The sequence below is a fragment of the Acyrthosiphon pisum genome, chromosome A1 (assembly GCF_005508785.2).
Source record: "Acyrthosiphon pisum isolate AL4f chromosome A1, pea_aphid_22Mar2018_4r6ur, whole genome shotgun sequence".
Taxonomy (NCBI): domain Eukaryota; kingdom Metazoa; phylum Arthropoda; class Insecta; order Hemiptera; family Aphididae; genus Acyrthosiphon; species Acyrthosiphon pisum.
In genome coordinates this window covers 123,838,835-123,858,054 of record NC_042494.1, presented here as the reverse complement: position 1 = coordinate 123,858,054, position 19,220 = coordinate 123,838,835, and the positions used below count along the sequence as shown (strand labels likewise).

Below are 19,220 nucleotides of genomic sequence, written 5' to 3'. Positions count from 1 at the left end.
CATGGAAGTATTTAATTCTGTTACCAAAAAATCTAAAAAATACATAAGTACAATTTATTTTTATAGTCATTTTTAATTTCAAATTTAGACGAAATTACATATTAAAAAACCTGGAATAACTATTTTAGTTATTTTGTTGTGATTGTATAATATTATTTGTGGGTACTTGAAACTTCTAAAGTATACTATTATATAGCTATGATAGTATCACGGTTTGTTGTTGATGTATAACGCGTTACCTAATGGATATTGTGATATGATTAATTTGAGAATTATTAATAATACTATTGATAAGTATACCTATAATATGTATGTCTAATATCTAGACTGACAAACCGTCTCCGCTCAGAATCGTTTTTCTTATACAGTGATATTATATCATTGAATTCAAATTTAATACTATCCATTATACAGTGACCCACTTGTAACCTACTGTACAGCAGAGCGACATCCATTTACCCACCTTTTTATTAATGATCTCCCACTAGTCCTTGATTGTTCTATAAACATTTTATTATTTGCGGATGATGCGAAGATTTTCTGTACAGTTAATTCTTTAAATGATGCTGAATCTCTTCAGTATAATCTTAATAAATTTCATTTATGGAGTAAATTAAATTTATTACCGTTAAATATTGATAAATGTCATACGATAACATTTACACGTAAAAATATCCTATCTTTTTTAACTACAATATTGAAATGTGTTCTCTCACTAGAGTAAATGTAATCAAAGATCTTGGTATTTATTTTGAAAGTGATCTTTCTTTTAAAACGAACCATAATATGATAATTTATAAATCGTTTAAGATGTTAGGCTTTATTAATAGAAATACTAAAGATTTTAAAAATCCGTTATGCTTAAAAACCTTGTATACATCTTTAGTTAGATCCAATCTTGATTTCGGCTCCGTAATCTAGTTATGCAAATACTTGACATATATAAATGATTTGGACAATGTACAATATAAATGTTTAAAAAGGATTTCATACTTGTCAAATATTCCATTATCTAGGGACTCTCTCCATCTAACTCAAGATTATATTGGCCTTGTTTCTCTTTCACTTAGACGGAAATTAACTAATATTATGTTTGTCTATGATCTTATTAATTACAATATTGTGTGTCCTGAATTGTTGTGGGAAGTCAGCTTTCGAATTCCATGTCTAATTACACGTAATTCAGATTTATTTTTAGTTCCTCATTTTAAAACAAATAGTGGTACCAATTCTTTTTTCCCTTGAGCTTTAATTTTAGCTAATAAAATTTGTATACATTTAGATATATTTTTTCTCTCTCGCAATTGTTTTAAATCTAAATCGATGTTATTATTAAAAAATATTGATTGATAATAATTATGAAAAAAAAAAATGTTTATAATGTAACTATAATTTTATATATTAATTATTACTTTTATTTCAGAGTTATTTTTATATTATTTTATTTGTTTTTGTTAGGTTTTACTACACTTATTTAGTTTTTATCTGATATGTTTTCTTTATATAATTTGTAAAAGGGTATATACCCGTTGATATACAACATAAATAAAATAAAATAAATAAATAAATGAATAAAATTATAAGCAAGAAATCATTTTAAATTTATTTCGTAATATAACTTAAGTTTGCTTCTAATGGTTAAATAATTTAAGCCTTTATATGAATTAAAATTATTTAAGCTATCAACCAAAATATGAGAATACAGATTTATAATGAAAGCTGATTTTATAAATTAGACCTGAAAAAGCAACTTTATATTGACTCAAGGCTAACCACAGTAGTAATGTAATATTTATTTATTAAATTTAAATATATCAATATTTTGAGGAAGATATTTATTTCAAAAAAAAAAAAAAACAAAAATTATTAAATTTTGTTGTTTTTTATACCATGTAAACATAATTTATCTATAAGCGTGATCAGCTTTAACAAAATGTCCACCTTAGGTTTTCTATCAAGTTTTCTTTATCTGGGGTCAAAATTTGACCAAATTTATAAGCAGAATATTAGACACTCCAGCCTACAATAAAACGCATAATATACGATAATATAGGTATATATACCATATCCAGAATAATTCTAATCATGCACAACTATATTTTTCTCCAATATTTAGATTTTTTGAATATACCTACTTAAAGACACAATATAATTTTTTTCAAAATCTTAAAAATACGTAGTATTAAAATAAAAATTTAAACGAGAAGTTTTTGAGTTATTTAAATTTGTGTACCAATGGTAATATAGATTAACCCTATATCTTCCATAACGGGTTCTGAAGATATAGGGGTAAACCTATGATATGAACATTTTAGTAACTAATATTAATCTATCTACATTTATAAATCGTCAAAGTGGTCAAAGTAAAATAAATACTTGACCCAATATTACATATTATTCAATTTAATATTTTTTAAAAAACCATTTTTTAGGACTTTTATTTCTTATCCTTAGTATAAACGTTATAATAACTGAGAACTTGTTTGGATTTTGAATTAGGTACATCAACAACTTTCAAAAACATAATCTACTAAATAGTAATTATTTCCAGCAAAAAAGTAGGGTTTTCATTAGAAAATCAGAAGTCTTTATAGCCACTTGAGATGTATGAAAATCACAAGAGTTTTGAAATTTGGTCTTTATGATTAAAAATCTCAACAAACAGAATTTGAATAAATTAATTACTAAAGAAAAAATGTCTGTGATCAGGCTTGGTGAATCACCCAGTATATAATATATATAATTATTATTTGTGCCTATAAATTACAGCAATATATATATTATATAAGTATATAACTACACATACACATACACACACATATGATAGAAGTATACGGACGGACGCGCTTACTACAGACTCTGTGCGGGGTGAGTTCGATAACGACCGCCGTGGGAACGTAACTTTTTGGCCTCCATCTCGAATTTTTGGAACGCTTTCGCCGCCACGCGCGGCACTCCACCCTCCTCTCACAACACCCAACGACTCTCCTACGAGCCATCCCGCCTACGATATTGTTGTTATATGTATAGTTGCAGGCGTTACAGAATAATATACTCATTTGGTCCTTATAATATCGTAGGTATTATGTTCTTAACACACGCTTGAGCGCGTTATTCCATAATATGATTGTATTTAATATAGGTATTGTACCGAAGGCTAATTTACTAGAGTAACCACACGAGTACACGAGATACGTCCATTTTTTGAGTTATCAAAAAAAAAAAAAAAAATATACAAATATATTATTATATTTATGATTTATTACATTATGATTTTTGCAAGTCATGCTAGTGCACAGCAGCTGTTACCTGCAACTTACAGATCTGCAAAGAAAAAAATGTATACCTATGTATTAATTTTCACGTTTGTTTGTCGCGAGTAGTGTTTACTTTTCATGTTTGTTCAAAACTCTTTCGAATAGGTAGTTTTTCTAATATAAAGAGTAAAGACCACTAATATTTGTGATTTTAAACTTTCAAAATCTTCGTATATAAATTAATATTGAACAAATTATATATGTAAAAATCATTTAGGTATAATATCGAAATTAACCTACAAAATGAAACTGATGGTGAAGTGGTAAGTGGTGAACCAAAAATTCTTAGCCATTTTCTCAATCCCTTTATACATATCATGTCATAAAATGAAAAAAGTGATTGGGAGGTAGGTGTTGCAACGGTTATATTATATAGGTATAATATCGGGTGGTGTTTACTGTTCAGCGATCAGCCTGTCAAATTGTAAATCTTCTTTGGGAAGATAGGTTGTAATAATGTAACTACGAGCACAATGAGTGACAAAAAAAACCCCACAGCTAAAAGAGTTAGTACGTATCAGCGTTTATATCTGAGTGGTATTATAGCAGAAATTGATTATCAAATTCAGTACTATTTTAAGAAAATTTAAACTGTGTGGTAGAACTTAAAATTATTGATTTTTACTAAACTTTGATATAACGTAAAATGTATCTTTCAGCCCTTATTCCTTGTAGATATATAATATTATGCTATATGCTAATTTATAATAGTTATACATGTATCTTATTTTGATCAATACTTGGATTTGAAAAAAAATATTTTATTCTATTTTAATGTTACTAAGAATTAAAACGTTCCATACTTTTACGTATAATGTTATTTAGAATATTTAAACGTTATTTAAATTTTGTGTTTAAACCGTTTAAAGTTTTCGAGATTTTTAAAGTTACTTTGCTTTTGCGTTTAATGTTTAATGTTATGATTGTATTAATTTATATTGTTACGTTTTTTTTTATAAGTACCGTTTCATTTAACCTCTCCATCAATTTTAATTACTAACAAGTCACAGCCCTTCTTTGATTTTACTTTAAACAGACATTCATAATAGTTCCCTGCTAAATTAATAATCATAATTTTGATTGGTCACAGCATTTTTTTCAATGAAGAATTTCCGAATAATATTATATAAAAATAAACAGGAATTATACTTAGCATTATTTTTCACCATCTTTAACTGAATAAAAAAGTTCTGTATACAAATACAAATATACGATAAACAAATATATATATACATATATATTTTGGCTATAGTAATGCGTTTTCAAACATATTTCAAACAGATTTTGATTATATTGTTATTTTTCGATCAATCATATTTTTATTTCTCATTTAACGCCATGTTTTGATAGTCCATATTGTTTTGTTTTCGTTATCTGTTTTAATTACGTTTACATTTTTATTACTTATATTTATCAGAGTAAAACGTTTTCAATAATTTATTTTGACGTAACTCGACGTACAACATGTCTAAACCAACAAAACGACTATGCTTCAGTGATATTCACCTGTAGAATAACCTATCAAAAGGCTGTGTAATAATTTCATTTTTTTTAAGTTTAATTCTTAAAAAAAAATAATAAACAAAGAATACGCTGTAACACACTAACACGAGACCTACGAAAAATGGATTCTAGGCAGTGGTGTACCTATATTGCCTATCTAAAACGCCGGGTTACTTTAATCATATTTTAACTAATCTGGTATCTTAAGGTTGAGGAAAATATAAAACCTCATTGTCACAGCTACATTATTATACCTGTAGAAATAATTTGATTCGATATTGCCCATTGTCGCCAACACTGTATTGGTGGTCGTACTATGATTTGTAATGATAACGTATTTCGGTGGGTTTCGTCTGATTTTCGGTTTTCGGTTTATAAATCCAAAAACCATATGTAATGCAATGTATTACAATGGTTGGTTAATGTATATAGTGTTTCCGTTTGTCACGAAGTAACGTGACATCTCTTTGTTTACATTATAGTCGATTTTCGACCAGCTTTCAACCGTCGGGTATACATTTTTAGATAATAATATAAATACAACGTTCGTAAATAGGAATACACTCACTCCTGCGAAAGTCATCGTCGACGAAATTCGAAGGCTCAGCTCGATTTGCTCGGAATTCGAAATATTTCACATCAGACATTAGTGACGTCAATCGTCGCGCACACGAACATTATTATAATATTAAAATGTATAACATTCCTAACGTATCGATCACGATTACAATAATAGACAACGACCGTTTACTTTTTCAATAACTATTTACTATTACAGCTGCTTTATGCTACACAATAACAATAATTTAATATTATTAGCAATTCAACAAACATGCTCGGCTCAATTTTTTTTACATTTTAAAAATGTCTTAAGGAACATATTTTTAATTATTTCAATTTTTTATACCTCCCATTTAAGTGTCCTGCGGAGTTTTAGAAACTTATTTTCTTTAAAGAAATATCAATATTTTTTATTGAAAACTATAAAGCAACTGATTTTTTTGATAATTTCGACGCATCTAAATACAAATTATTCGAACGGGCAGTTTTTTTTATTAAAATGTATATATCTACTATTAATTGCAGTTCTTGAAAATTATTTTAAAATTATATGGAATATATTATGTAATGTTGGATCTAGTATTATATTTGATATACAGATAATTTTTACAAATTATGACATTTTGATAAATTTATATTAATTACTAAAAGTTTTGAATCGCCATAGCTTCCATATTAGCTTCCAAACCCATGAACATAGGCAAGTTATCCTTCGTAAAAAAAAGATATAAAACTTAGAACTGCTCGTCCTAGTTACGATTTAGATACGTAAGAGTTTCAAAAAAAGTAATTCGATGCTCAATGTATATGAAAGAACAAGTAATTCTCATTTGAAAACAAAAAGTTTGTATCGTCACAGGACACTTCTTAAATGGTATAAAAATCTAGGTATTCGACATGTTTTTATATTTTTTTTTATTCTAAATATCAGAATTTGAATAAATTCATTAAAAGAAACATGTGGGTGACCTGCTTGGTTAATAACCCTGTATAGAATTATATAATACCTTGCTTTTTGAAAATGTTGGGTGGATATGCCGACGTTTACCATATTGTTACTAGAAGGACGTTTCTAATAAAAATAACAAAAAAAGTACTAAAATCTAGCAAGTATTAAGGTGTAAAATCAAATCGTATAGTTATGGTCTGCTGAAATTCTCATCTTCGGAGGCACAGCCTACATTATCTGAATGTAAAGGTATTCATATTATATATTAAACGCCTTCGTAGACTGCACCCGTTTAATGGTTAATATTATAATAGTACATGGCTGTTACGCGTTAACATTACAAAATCATATTTATAGGTTATTAGTACTAAAATATACTTTATGATTTATTACTATTATAACCATTTTAATAGTATTACGTCATTGTAATAATCGTATAAATTAATGTTAGGGGAAGTTTATAGTATTATGATCGGATGACACTACACACTTCAATAGCTTATTTTGAAATTAGCACAGCGCAGAAAATCTGTTAAATTATTATTACTACGATGACTGCTTTTCCTCCATACAACGGTGGGTAATGTATGTTAAGTACGCGTAGGTACAATATGAATATTAAGTTATTTAATTTTTATGAACAGTAATACAACATAATATAATTATATTATTATGACATATTAATATATTATGAGTGTAAAATGCTACCTACTTATAATAATATAGTTATTACATTCAACCCACGCGTCTGGTTTGACGACGAATTATTATTTTTTATTACTTATTATTTGAATTACTTACCTATTGATGTATAACAGTCAATAACACAATATAATATTAAATCATATTATTATTATTACGAATATTTATGAAACTTTATTGGTTTCGGATGTGTACATAATAATATATATATTACGCAGGTCGTAGCTATTGTTGTAAATGACAGTGAAATTATTTATATGGATTGTTGATAAAATCTGCAATATATATTCAGCGTAGTTAATCCGTGACTTAATAATATCGTCGAGATATTCCCGCGATGAGTGTAACACAATAATAGAATATTAACAATAGTAAATTATTACAAACGCGTTATTATTGTTTCATTGATATCACGATATCCGATATTCTGATGTAATATTTACCCTAGTACTTTCCTAGGTACCTATATATTATACAATTAAATACATACATAGACAATTTTTGCAATTTTAAATGTTTAAAAATTAATAATATAAATTAGAAATCACGAAATCTACCAATATTTATTTCTGAACCAATTACTAAGGAAACTTATCCTTAGTACTTAAAGTTTGTTAACTCGGAAACAACTAAGTAAGTACTTAGATAAGGATTTTCAAAAAAGTCATCTCCTTAACAACATTTTACAAGAAATATAAGGTCGATCATATTTAAAATAACTGTCACTATTATGCCACCGTTATATACTCATATATTTATAAATATTAACTAAACTAACTTAACCTAATTCAAAGGCGTTATTTAAGTTTTTCTTAGGGTGGGGTTACATTTTCATCGGCCTGATGTTCATTTGGTTAAAATAATAGGTATGTATATTACAAAGCAGCTTTCTACGATCGCAAATTGTATATAACAAAACATAACTTTAAAAAAAAAACTAAGATTTAAAAAAGTAACAACACAAATATTATAATACATAAACCTTCACTTGTTAGTCAGTTTTAATAGGTATAGAGTATAGACGCTGTATATAAATAAAACTAATAATTTGTAAGAATTGTAGGAAAAAACGTTTTATTAAAAAAAATTACTCATTTGAATAATGAAGATTAAATTTATAGATTATTAACTATTTGTTTTCGTTACTAACCTTATAATATGTTTTTTTTAATTTTATGTATTTACTTATAAAATAAATGTAAAAAGCAATAATGTGTCTTTTGTGTAAGATTTAATGTAAAACTCGATTGAGATGAATAAATAATATGAGTATTGAGTAATAATAATTATATAAAAATCATATTATGATATGAATATTTTCCTTATTCATTTGTTTTTTTTTTTATATCACCCTATTCAAATGTAATTTGAGATGCTTAATGTATCTATAGGTATTATTCAGAACACCTTTAAAATTTACTAATGTTATTTTTGTCAAGATTTGTTTCAAATATATATAGTATAACATACTCTTATTAACAATTTGTTGTTCTTAATATTGGCATTGTATTTAAATCTAACTTGTATAGAGCATTTTTGTTCCCAGAGCTTAGCCCGTAAATAAAACTCAATAGGTAGTAAATATAATTAAATACATAAAACAGAAAAAAATAAATACCCAACAAGCATTTATATTAAGCAATTGTCTTCGTAACTTGTGATATAAATTGGCTGTTAAAATGTCACTTTCATAGTATTTTTTGGTACGATATGAATAATGTCAGAGTCTATTTTGATGTACATACTACATAGATAATATAATAGTTCAATGTTTTTAAATATTATCAGACGTCAATATTTTTAGTCAGAAAAAATCTACGCTGTGATAAATGCAGTTTTCTATTAGAAAACGTAGAACTGCGTATATAATATAACCAATCGATCAATTCAGAACTGCAATATTACTATGCGTATGGGTCTTATAATATGAGTACAATGTATACATAATACGTCATGTCTGTTCAGCAACCACGAAAAACGTTTAATTACCGACGAGATTTTCATGACCAGCTTTAGCTTTCGAGGTGGAATTAAAATAAAAAAAACCACTGCATTGAAACCATTCGTAATTATATTACCAGTTTAATTTGATTTTTAATTCAATTCTCATTACCTTTGTTCTAGTGCCATTTGTTTCTTCCACACAATAAACGTGTCGTACCCTTATTCCGCCTCCACATGTTTTGCTACAGGGACTCCAGTTGTCGTCAGCCACCCACCTAAACAAAAAAATAATAATAATAAATATTAAAAAAAAATACAAGTATCATAATACAATATGCAGAGGGTTAGCGTTGCGCGCGAGTTAAATTAACGAAAAAATAAAAATATTTTAATACACATGAAACTTTAATGACTATACGTGCATGTATTTAATATGTAGTTCATATTATGTATATGTATGTATCATCCGTTAAAGGTTCGCATAACAAGTAGGCATTAAATAATTACGAGCGTAATTCAAAATATATTCAAATGCCCGTCTAAAACAATAATTTTACTGTGTTTATATAATAATCTTTCTAAATAAATACATTTTTAATGTTGTTCAAATTGATATTGTAAATGATTATAATAATATGATGATGTTAAGTTGGAAATATATATTTATCAAAACTGCGGTAAGTGAAATAGCCATAGGTACTATAACATAATTTTATTATCATATTATTATTAGTAAGTTAAAAATATTAAGTCTAAAATTATAGTTTGAAAACTCATATATCGGTGTGTTATCGGGCGACGAACGATTATTTTTTCCGCAATCATTAAAAACAAAAATATGAAAAAATTATTTACTCCTATCAAGCAATAATCTTGAAATGTCGAAAATAAAATCGTTAATATAAACAAAACCATTATTTACTCTGTTCAACTAATATTATGGATAACAAGCGCTATTCGTTATTTGTTCGGCCTTAACTTTTATTTACTTTAGAAACAAATCGGAAAACAATTTCACATTTGATAAACAGTTACAAATACAAACCAAAAAGTTTGATGTGTAAGAATCGTTTTCCACGCCTCTGCAAAAATGGTATTATGGTATAAACATAAGAATAAAAAAAAATTATATACTCGAATACGTTCGGTTTTTTGTTTTTGAAAATACTCGCTGTGTTAACTGCTATCTCCTGGTAAAAACAACGCGAAAAGTGTTCGCCAGACTTGTTCGTTATTTCGATACGATAAAATATCTCATTAAAAGTTATGACAAATCATAATATAGTAAAACAATATCTGCACACGACGTTCGAGTTTGCAGTAAAACTTTGTCAATTAAAAGAAGCATTTTTCTTTGAGCTTTTGATAAACAGGAAAGTACCGATTAGTGCATTTGCACTCATATTTTAATTTACATGCATAAGATACGCTGTACCATTCAAAAATCGAACGGTTTATCGGGTAAAAAAAAAAATACGTAGTGTTTACTCGGTTTATTGTAGTACGACCCAACCAAATGGGTAGGTAATACCTACTGTTTTCCGAGGTTATTAAATCTAAAAAAATAATTCCGAATGTGTCTTATATTGTAATTTTAATATAAACGAAGACATCCGTGAATTTTAGATTGGTATGATAATGTACGTACTAAATAAAATTATAATTATTACATATTATAATATGGAAAATAACACTTCCCAAATTAACAAAAAAAAAAACAATTGTTTACTTTATTTTATATTCTAATAATTGAATTTTAGTAGATTTATTTTTCTTAATTTTTTAGATGTGAAATAGTTGTGAAGAATGTATTGATTATATGATGTTTTTTTGGGGGGTTTTTTTGATTCTCAACTTATTATTTTTTTTCTGAAAGGAGAGTGAATCTCATTGTTACTTTTGAGGAAAAAATTTAAAAAATCCCAATACTCTTAATAATAAATTCAGAAGCACGAAAAATAAATTAGGGGAGAAAGTAAATCTTTACACAAAACCAGTTTTTGACAAAATCCATTTTATTATTTTGCTATAATTTATTATTAAAAGAATTATTGTGAATTCGTGAAATTTTCACATTAGGATATATGGTATATTTTACATGGTATATTTCTCAAAATATTTTTACACTTTTTGAGCTATTTATATGAATAAGAAATTTTCAATTTTTTTTCAATAATTGTCGTATAACAGTATATAATTTTTTAGCTAAAAATATTTAGTTTATAGCTGTAGTTTTAAAGCACATATTATATTGGTGTGTTATCGAGTAAACGATTGGTTTTTTTTTCACAATCATTGAAAACAGAATGGAAACATCATTTATTCCTATCAAATATTATTTTTGAAATTGTGAAAATATTTTATGTGATGAACAAAACTATTATTTACTCTATTTAACTAATGTGATCTTAGAAATAATCTGTGTTAGGACGCATTTAGGAATATTTGATTTTGGGTTGCAATTGGGCATCTCCGAACTTACGTAAGTAGTTGAATACGTATTTTTTTCTTTTACAAAGATGATAGTAATATGATGATGGAGCGAAACGATATAAAAAGTTACGAGTACAGTAAGAGGTTGTCGGCTGGTAAAAACGTTATCAGAATCCTCACTGTTCCTGCGTATTATTTATATTGTTAAATTAGTGTTGGCAGGGTAAAGGCAGTTAGGTAGAATCACTGCCCTGGCCCCTATTCTTTTTTTTTTTTACCAAAACACAAAATATATTATGTATCGATAAATAATTGTATATTATAAAATATTATGAGCATAAAAATACAAATCAGTTAATATAGCTAAATTATTAAAAGTAACTGACTGGCGGCAGACCAACAAAGAATTTATGTATTTTTCCAATGATATGATGTTGAAAGACGATCTATTTATTACTTAAGTTGCATGGCATTTTCAATAACTTTTGGACAAGAATCTAAATTTGTTAGTTTATTTAAACATATTGTATGAAGAAACATAAAAGTCTTTACCATGGCATTGAAACTTGAAAGACATGAAAAGTCTTAAACTCATGAAAATACTGCTTTAGTCGTGTTACGTGTAATTTCTAATAATTATGTTGGTACTCTTATAAATCGGAATGTTACGTATGTCTTAACAAACCAAAGAAGTTGAAACTCACAAAGACATTCTAAAACTATTAATTGATTCAATCATATTTATTGGTACACACAAGGTATTTCTTACAAAAGAAAAGAAGAAGGTGCTTATTCGTTATTACTTATTGAATCAAACTCAAAATCACGGACATTTTATAGAGCTTATTTTACTTTTTGCTGATTGTTAATATAGAAAAGTCATCAAGATAAATGTCAAGACTTTTAGTTTAATATTTACTAAGATAATTTTAAGGATAGATAATATATATTGTAAATATTATATATATTTCAAAGACAATGATTAAGGAGTCAAATTTTTACAATTTTAAATTAAATAAAGATTTTAATTAACTTTGAACTAATTAAGTAAAAAATGATGTTGTTAATTTATAAAGTTGGATAACCAATAAATATAATAATATAAAAGTTATAAATTATAATTTGAAATCGTACGCATATGATTTTATAACAACTTATGTGCCCCTAAACACAAATCCTGCCTGTACCCTTTGATGGCCAGACTAACCCGTTATCGCTAATATTACGTATGTAACGTGACTTTATATAAATGAAACGTTACGATAAACTTGCAGTTAGGTATTATATTTTTTACTATTAAAAATATGTATATTATGTATAACGTGACTTTATATAAATAACAATTTACGATGATTACGATCGTGAACGACAACATCGATCTATGGTGGGTATACGGTGTAAACACTATATTATTATTATAATACGGCTCAGACTTGAAAAAGACCGTTTCGACGACGTAATACCATCGAGTAACGGGCAATATAATATTCCAGTGTAGTATTGCACCGACACCGAGATATGATCTCGGAGAGAAAAACGTCTACAGTTCTTAAGCACATTTTCTAGACGAAATCTGCAAATAACAATATTAACTCGTGTGATATACGATGGCTGTGTCTGACTGGACGTGAACATCGCGTCGATTTTGTCTTTCGATTAACGAGAAAACGCATTTTAACGGAAATCGTCTGCGTCTGCGGTGTAAGACGAGAAACCTTAATGTCCCATAATCACAGGACGGAAAACCAGACATGACCATCGCCAATAATAATTGTTGTAATGATACAGTGGCGAACCCAGGGGGGTGGACCCCACCCCCCCCTCCTTGGCTTATGTCATAGTTTTATTTTTATTTTTAAAAGTTTCTGTAAAATGTTCATCGAAATTTATTGATTAGTTTGATTATTACTTATTAGTTATTAGATTAGATTTGGACATTAGGTATTTTGTTGATAACACGTCAAATCCGGTAATAATTAATTGACATACATTGTAAATATAAATTTAAAAAAGGTGGGAAAGTGGATGTCGCTATGCTGTACAGTAGGTTACAAGTGGGCCACTGTATAATGGATAGTATTAAATTTGAATTCAATGATTTAATATCATTGTATAAGAAAAAGATTCTGAGCGGAGACGGTATGTCGGTCTAGGCATAAGACATATTATATACTTATATCTATGGTATTAAAAAAAAATTGACCTATAATATACACAGGAATATCACAATATCCATTAGGTAGGTACTTATAACGCGTTATACATCAACAACAAACCGTGATACTATCATAGATATATAATAGTATACTTTAGAAGTTTCAAGTACCTACGATTAATATTATACAATCACAACAAAATAACTAAAATAGTTATTCTAGGTTTTTTAACATGTAATTTCGTCCAAATTCAAACTTAAAATGACTATAAAAATAAACTGTTCTTATGTATTTTTTAGATTTTTTGGTTTCAGAATTAACTACTTACCTACGTGGAATCTTGTTTTAAATTTTCAATTCTTAGGTATAAAAGTTGAACATTTTATAAATTTTTAACTACAAAATACCCAAGATAACCCTGACAAATTTAGTATCATCTACGGAAAGGCCCCCGGGGTTCCAACTACCTCGAAAAGAATGGGTGACCTTAAATAGACTTAGGACTGGCCACGGAAAAACGGGAAATATGCTGTATAAATGGGGACTTAAGGATACACCATAATGCGACTGCGGACACGACAATCAGACAGCCAATCACATCGTGGAAGAATGTCCAGTACGCAACTTACCAGGCGAAATGAAACACCTCCACAAGGTCACAGCAGCAGCAACAGAATGGTTGACCAATCTGGACATTAGAGTCTAAGACCGCACAAATAATATCCCGACTCACCATCCGGTTGCTCTTATATATATTTTTATATTATCTTATATTTAACTAACTATAACTAATACTTCTACTGTTTTATGTTTTTCCTATCAAAATTTTATATCTATATTTTATATTTCTTATTGTGATATTTATTGTTGTTGCTATAGTATTAACTAATTTCTAATAAGTGTTAGTGTTGGATTAAACCATACGAGAATAATAATAATAACTACAAAATAATTATTCAATTTGAAATTTGATAAATTTCGTCAAAATTCGATCATTAAATGCTTATAAAAAAAAAATTGTGCATATGTATTTTTAATATATTTCAACTGCTATTGTAATAATATATCAGAAACCTTGCATTAAATTTTAACGTTTTTTACCCAACAAATACAATTTTATTTATTTATAGAAAATAAAACTAAAAAAATTGAAAACTGACAATGTCCTTAAACAGCTCAAAAAGAGTCAAATTATTTTCAAAATTTTATCGTGTATAGAAAATGCTAATATAAACATTCAGTGGAATTTTAAAGTATCTACAGTCATTCGTTTTTTAATTACAACAAAATAAGAAAATCGTAACATGATAAATCCAGTGAATATCAAGTGTTGTAAAAATAGGAATTTCAATGCTCATAAAAATTTATGTCAGTTGATATTTATGAAAATGTCCGTAAAGAGTTCAAAATAAGTCCGTCTAGAGGTTGTTAATCATGGCCGTGCATAAAACAGATTACGTGCGAGTTGCAAGAATAAATAAATAATTTAAATAAATAATTATTTTTGAACGAGATATTTACCAAAAAATAATGTTTTTTTTTTTAGTTAAGTCTTCGACAATTTCGGTCCTTAACCTGAAAGCTATTTTTAGTCGGTTTTTATTGTGGGGAGGGTACGGTTTGAAACACGCGTATATGTGGTGAGAATATGTCACTAAAAAACCCGGGTGGTAAACCATCTGGTAGATAGCGAGACCGGCTGATGCTTGACCTCAGAACATGTTAGAGGCTAAGGCCACCTACCGTGCTAAACCAGCAGGTCATAAAAAAAAAATAATAATGTTATATTTACTAGATTTAAAAAAATATATTAATTGCTAGAGTAATCATTGTTCCGAGTAGTCGTACGCGAATCATAGACTAAAATTATTTAATTATTATAATGGTTATTAATACGCAAGCAAATAATATATTTTATTATTTGACTTAAAACTCTTATGCACAGTTCTCAGGATTAATACTACCCACCTATAAAATATCATGAATAATAATTGTTAATCTGGCTGATTGATAGTGTTTTTTTTTTTGCTAAACACCATTTCTTTTAAATGTGTTTCAAGGATAAAAATATTTTAAAAACAAATGTTAAATAAATGTGAACATTTTTTGAAGATTGGTCTTAAAAAACAATTTTGTAATAGGCACCTACGAATAATAGTATAATACACAAAAGGTACAAGGAAAAAAATATTATCGTTTATAAGCAATTCATAATAATTTATTTTTGCAGTAAGTAGTAATTACTGTAATATTGATTATCCAAACCTTCTTTTCTTTTTAAATATACCTACAATTCTTACTTATATTCCATAACTATACGTATAAATATGAAAACATTTTTTAAATGTGTTTATAATATGTACAACTTTAATCACCCCCAAACGTAATAATGTTTTTTTTAATACATATTGATTACATAATATTTATGTTAAGGGTAGTCCTTATTTTATAGGAGTGAAAAAATAATATTATTTGGATCAAACATCTTCCCGCATTGCGTTTAATATTATAAAAAAGTTATTTTGGTTATATTTAGTGATTTTATTACATCCCTCTTAACGTGCTACAACAGTGTTGAAAAATTACCAAACAGTTCATTAGTTTTGTTTTTTCGAATTAAATTAAAAACTATAGATTTTAAATGAAAATGTACATGGCTTTAACTGTAAAACATGATACATATAGTATATAAAAAACTAATGATACATTGATACACTTAAATATATTCATTTATTTTGTACGGTAATTAAAAATTGAAATACATGGAATATATTGAGTATGCAGGGTGATTTCCCAAGCACGCTCACTTCTATATTTTTCTTTAAGAATGAATTTATTCAAGTTCTTATTTTTGAAATCTTTAAGTATAATTAAAGACCATATTATATTAAAATATTCAAGTATACAATACAATTTAATAAGGGAATTAATTAATACAGCAGTATAATACTTGCAGAAAATGTTAATCTTATCTGAACCTAATCTATAAACTGTTGATAAAAAATAAATCAACGAAAATAAATCCATTTAATGTATTCTTACTCTCCGTCCGGGTAAATGTTCCAAAATTATGCTTGATAAATATTTGATAAATATGCGATTACAAAACGAAACTATATATCTTGGAATAACACTGGACCTTTGAACAAATAGAAAAATAGCTAACTTCAGACTGCATATAATTCTTCCAGTTCTAAATCATAGATTAAATCTCAAACCCAAACTACATCAGCAGTACAAAGCTGTGATCCGACCAGTTTGGTCATATGGTATACAAATGTTGGCCCGTGCCAATCCATCTAACATCCGTCCACCCCTAGCATTCCAAAATATATCATCCTATTGAATTAATGGTGCCACATGGTGTTTAACTAACAACATTAAACAAAGGTCTCAAAGATATGACCTTGTCAAACTTTATTACAAACGTTTTCATTCCAAATTAGTCTCAAACACTAACCCATTTATAAAAAGTATAGCCTGCCTTTAAATACATTAAATAATAATTTATAATGATAATTAATTTTCTTGATAACCCTTTTCGCTGTCTAGAACGTATCTGGAATCGCGATTTGTTTAACTAATAAATATATAATATTAAATTAAGTGTTAGAAATGTTAACTTTCTCATTACGCCTTCTTATCACTCGACCCTCTTACAATATTATACATAAACATAATTGATTACATATTGTACGAATTGTTTTTTTTTTTATGTTTGAATAAAAGCAACTTAAAATAGGTCGACCTATTACTATAAAAACTTAAGAAGAACACAAAAATCCCATAAAATTAAAAAGAGAACAGGTGAATAAATAAACAAAAATAAGACTTTTAAGTTACCTTGGACGACTAATTTGATATGCATTGAAATCTTATTGTGATTTAAAATATTATAATTTATTTTTATTATTTAAACAAATTAAATAAAGCTTAATCTCGTGTTGATTTGATGTGCCTCAATTCATATTTAAAAATAACTGTTGGTAGAAATGAGTTCCAAACAGATTTATTTGTATGATTTGAAGTAACTTACATATTCTAGTCCTAACTACTCTATTTTTTGTTTTTTTTTACTGTTCTGATGTACTATTTTTAATCTGTGTACATCTTTTATTCATACATAATATTATGTATTATATAATATACGTTTTTTTAATAATAACTAACCAATAACTACTTATATATATCCTCAATGATAACTAAGCTAATATAAAAAAGGTATTATGATTAAAAAAAAAATTAAACTTTAATAGAACAAGAATATAAGTATAAGATTAATGTATGAAAAAAATTGGCTTTTCTATTATTAGGTGTATAATACTACAAATTACTATTCCAGAAACTTTTTACAACTTTAGTAAGAATATTATGTATGCTTAAAAATGTCTTTAACGAATATTATTACTTGCATTTTCCGATTTGAAATAATAATTTTCAATTACATTAGCAAAATAATTTTCCTATCTATACTATACCATAAATGTATATTGTATACATATTACATAGTAAAAAGCACACGATGGACATTTGCTTTCTTATGCTTCTATTTTTGTATTATTTCATATTACCTTTTAAGTACAGTTTATATTTGTTCATATAATTCAAATTGTATTAATTGTCACTGAAATTTAGTGATGAAAATTTAGTACATCGAATCAATCCTTATCATCAATCATATGTAATTGAACACTTGCATCATAATAATATACACTTTAAAAATATTAAACTAAAAAAAAAAAAAGGTGGGTAAGTGGATTTCGCTCTGCTGTACAGTAGGTTACAAGTGGGTCACTGTATAATGGACAGTATTAAATTTGAATTCAATGATATAATATTATATATATTGATGATATATCAATATCATTGTATATAAGAAAAACGATTCTGAGCGGAGACGGTATATCAGTCTATGTATTAGACATAATATTATATTATAGTCTATGGTATTAAAAAAAAATTGACCTATAATAGGTACCTATAATAAATTCCAAATTAATCATATCATAATATCTATTAGGTACTTATAACGCGTTATACATCAACAACAAACCGTGATACTATCATAGATATATAATAGTATACTTTAGAAGTTTCAAGTATACCCAAGAATCATATTATACAATCACAACAAAATTACTAAAATAGTTATTCTAGGTTTTTAATATGTAATTTCGTCCAAAATTGTACTTAAAATGACTATAAAAATAAACTGTGTAAATGTATTTTTTAGATTTTTTGGTAACAGAATTAATTACTTACGTGGAATCTTGTTTTAAATTTTCAATTCTTAGATACAAAAGTTGAACATTTTATAAATTTTTAACTACAAAATTTCATATTAAAATTTGATAAATTTTGTCAAAATTCGATCTTTAAATGCTTATAAAAAAAAATTGTGCCTATGTATTTTTAATATTTTTCAACTTATATTGTAACAATATATCAGGAGCTTTGTATCAAATTTTTACACTTTTTGGCCCAACAGATAAAACTTTATTGATATTTATAGAAAAAAAAACTAAAAATTATTTTCAAAATTGTATGGTGTATAGGAAATGCCAATATAAACATTCAGTAAAATTTTCATGTATCTACAGTTATTCGTTTTTGAATTACAAAAAAATAAGGAAATCGCTACATGAGAAATCGAGT

General features: G+C 26.8%; 1 protein-coding gene across 4 annotated transcripts in view; it reads right to left on the bottom strand.

The window, feature by feature from the left end:
* LOC100169530 (ADAMTS-like protein 1) overlaps positions 1-19,220 on the bottom strand; it is a 228,026-nt gene that overhangs the window by 69,946 nt on the left and 138,860 nt on the right. For all 4 annotated transcript variants that reach the window (XM_001949080.5, XM_008186382.3, XM_008186381.3 and 1 more), the window contains exon 8: positions 9,146-9,251. In XM_001949080.5, the coding sequence (XP_001949115.2) occupies positions 9,146-9,251 (106 nt within the window). The remainder of the gene's footprint in view (positions 1-9,145; positions 9,252-19,220) is intronic.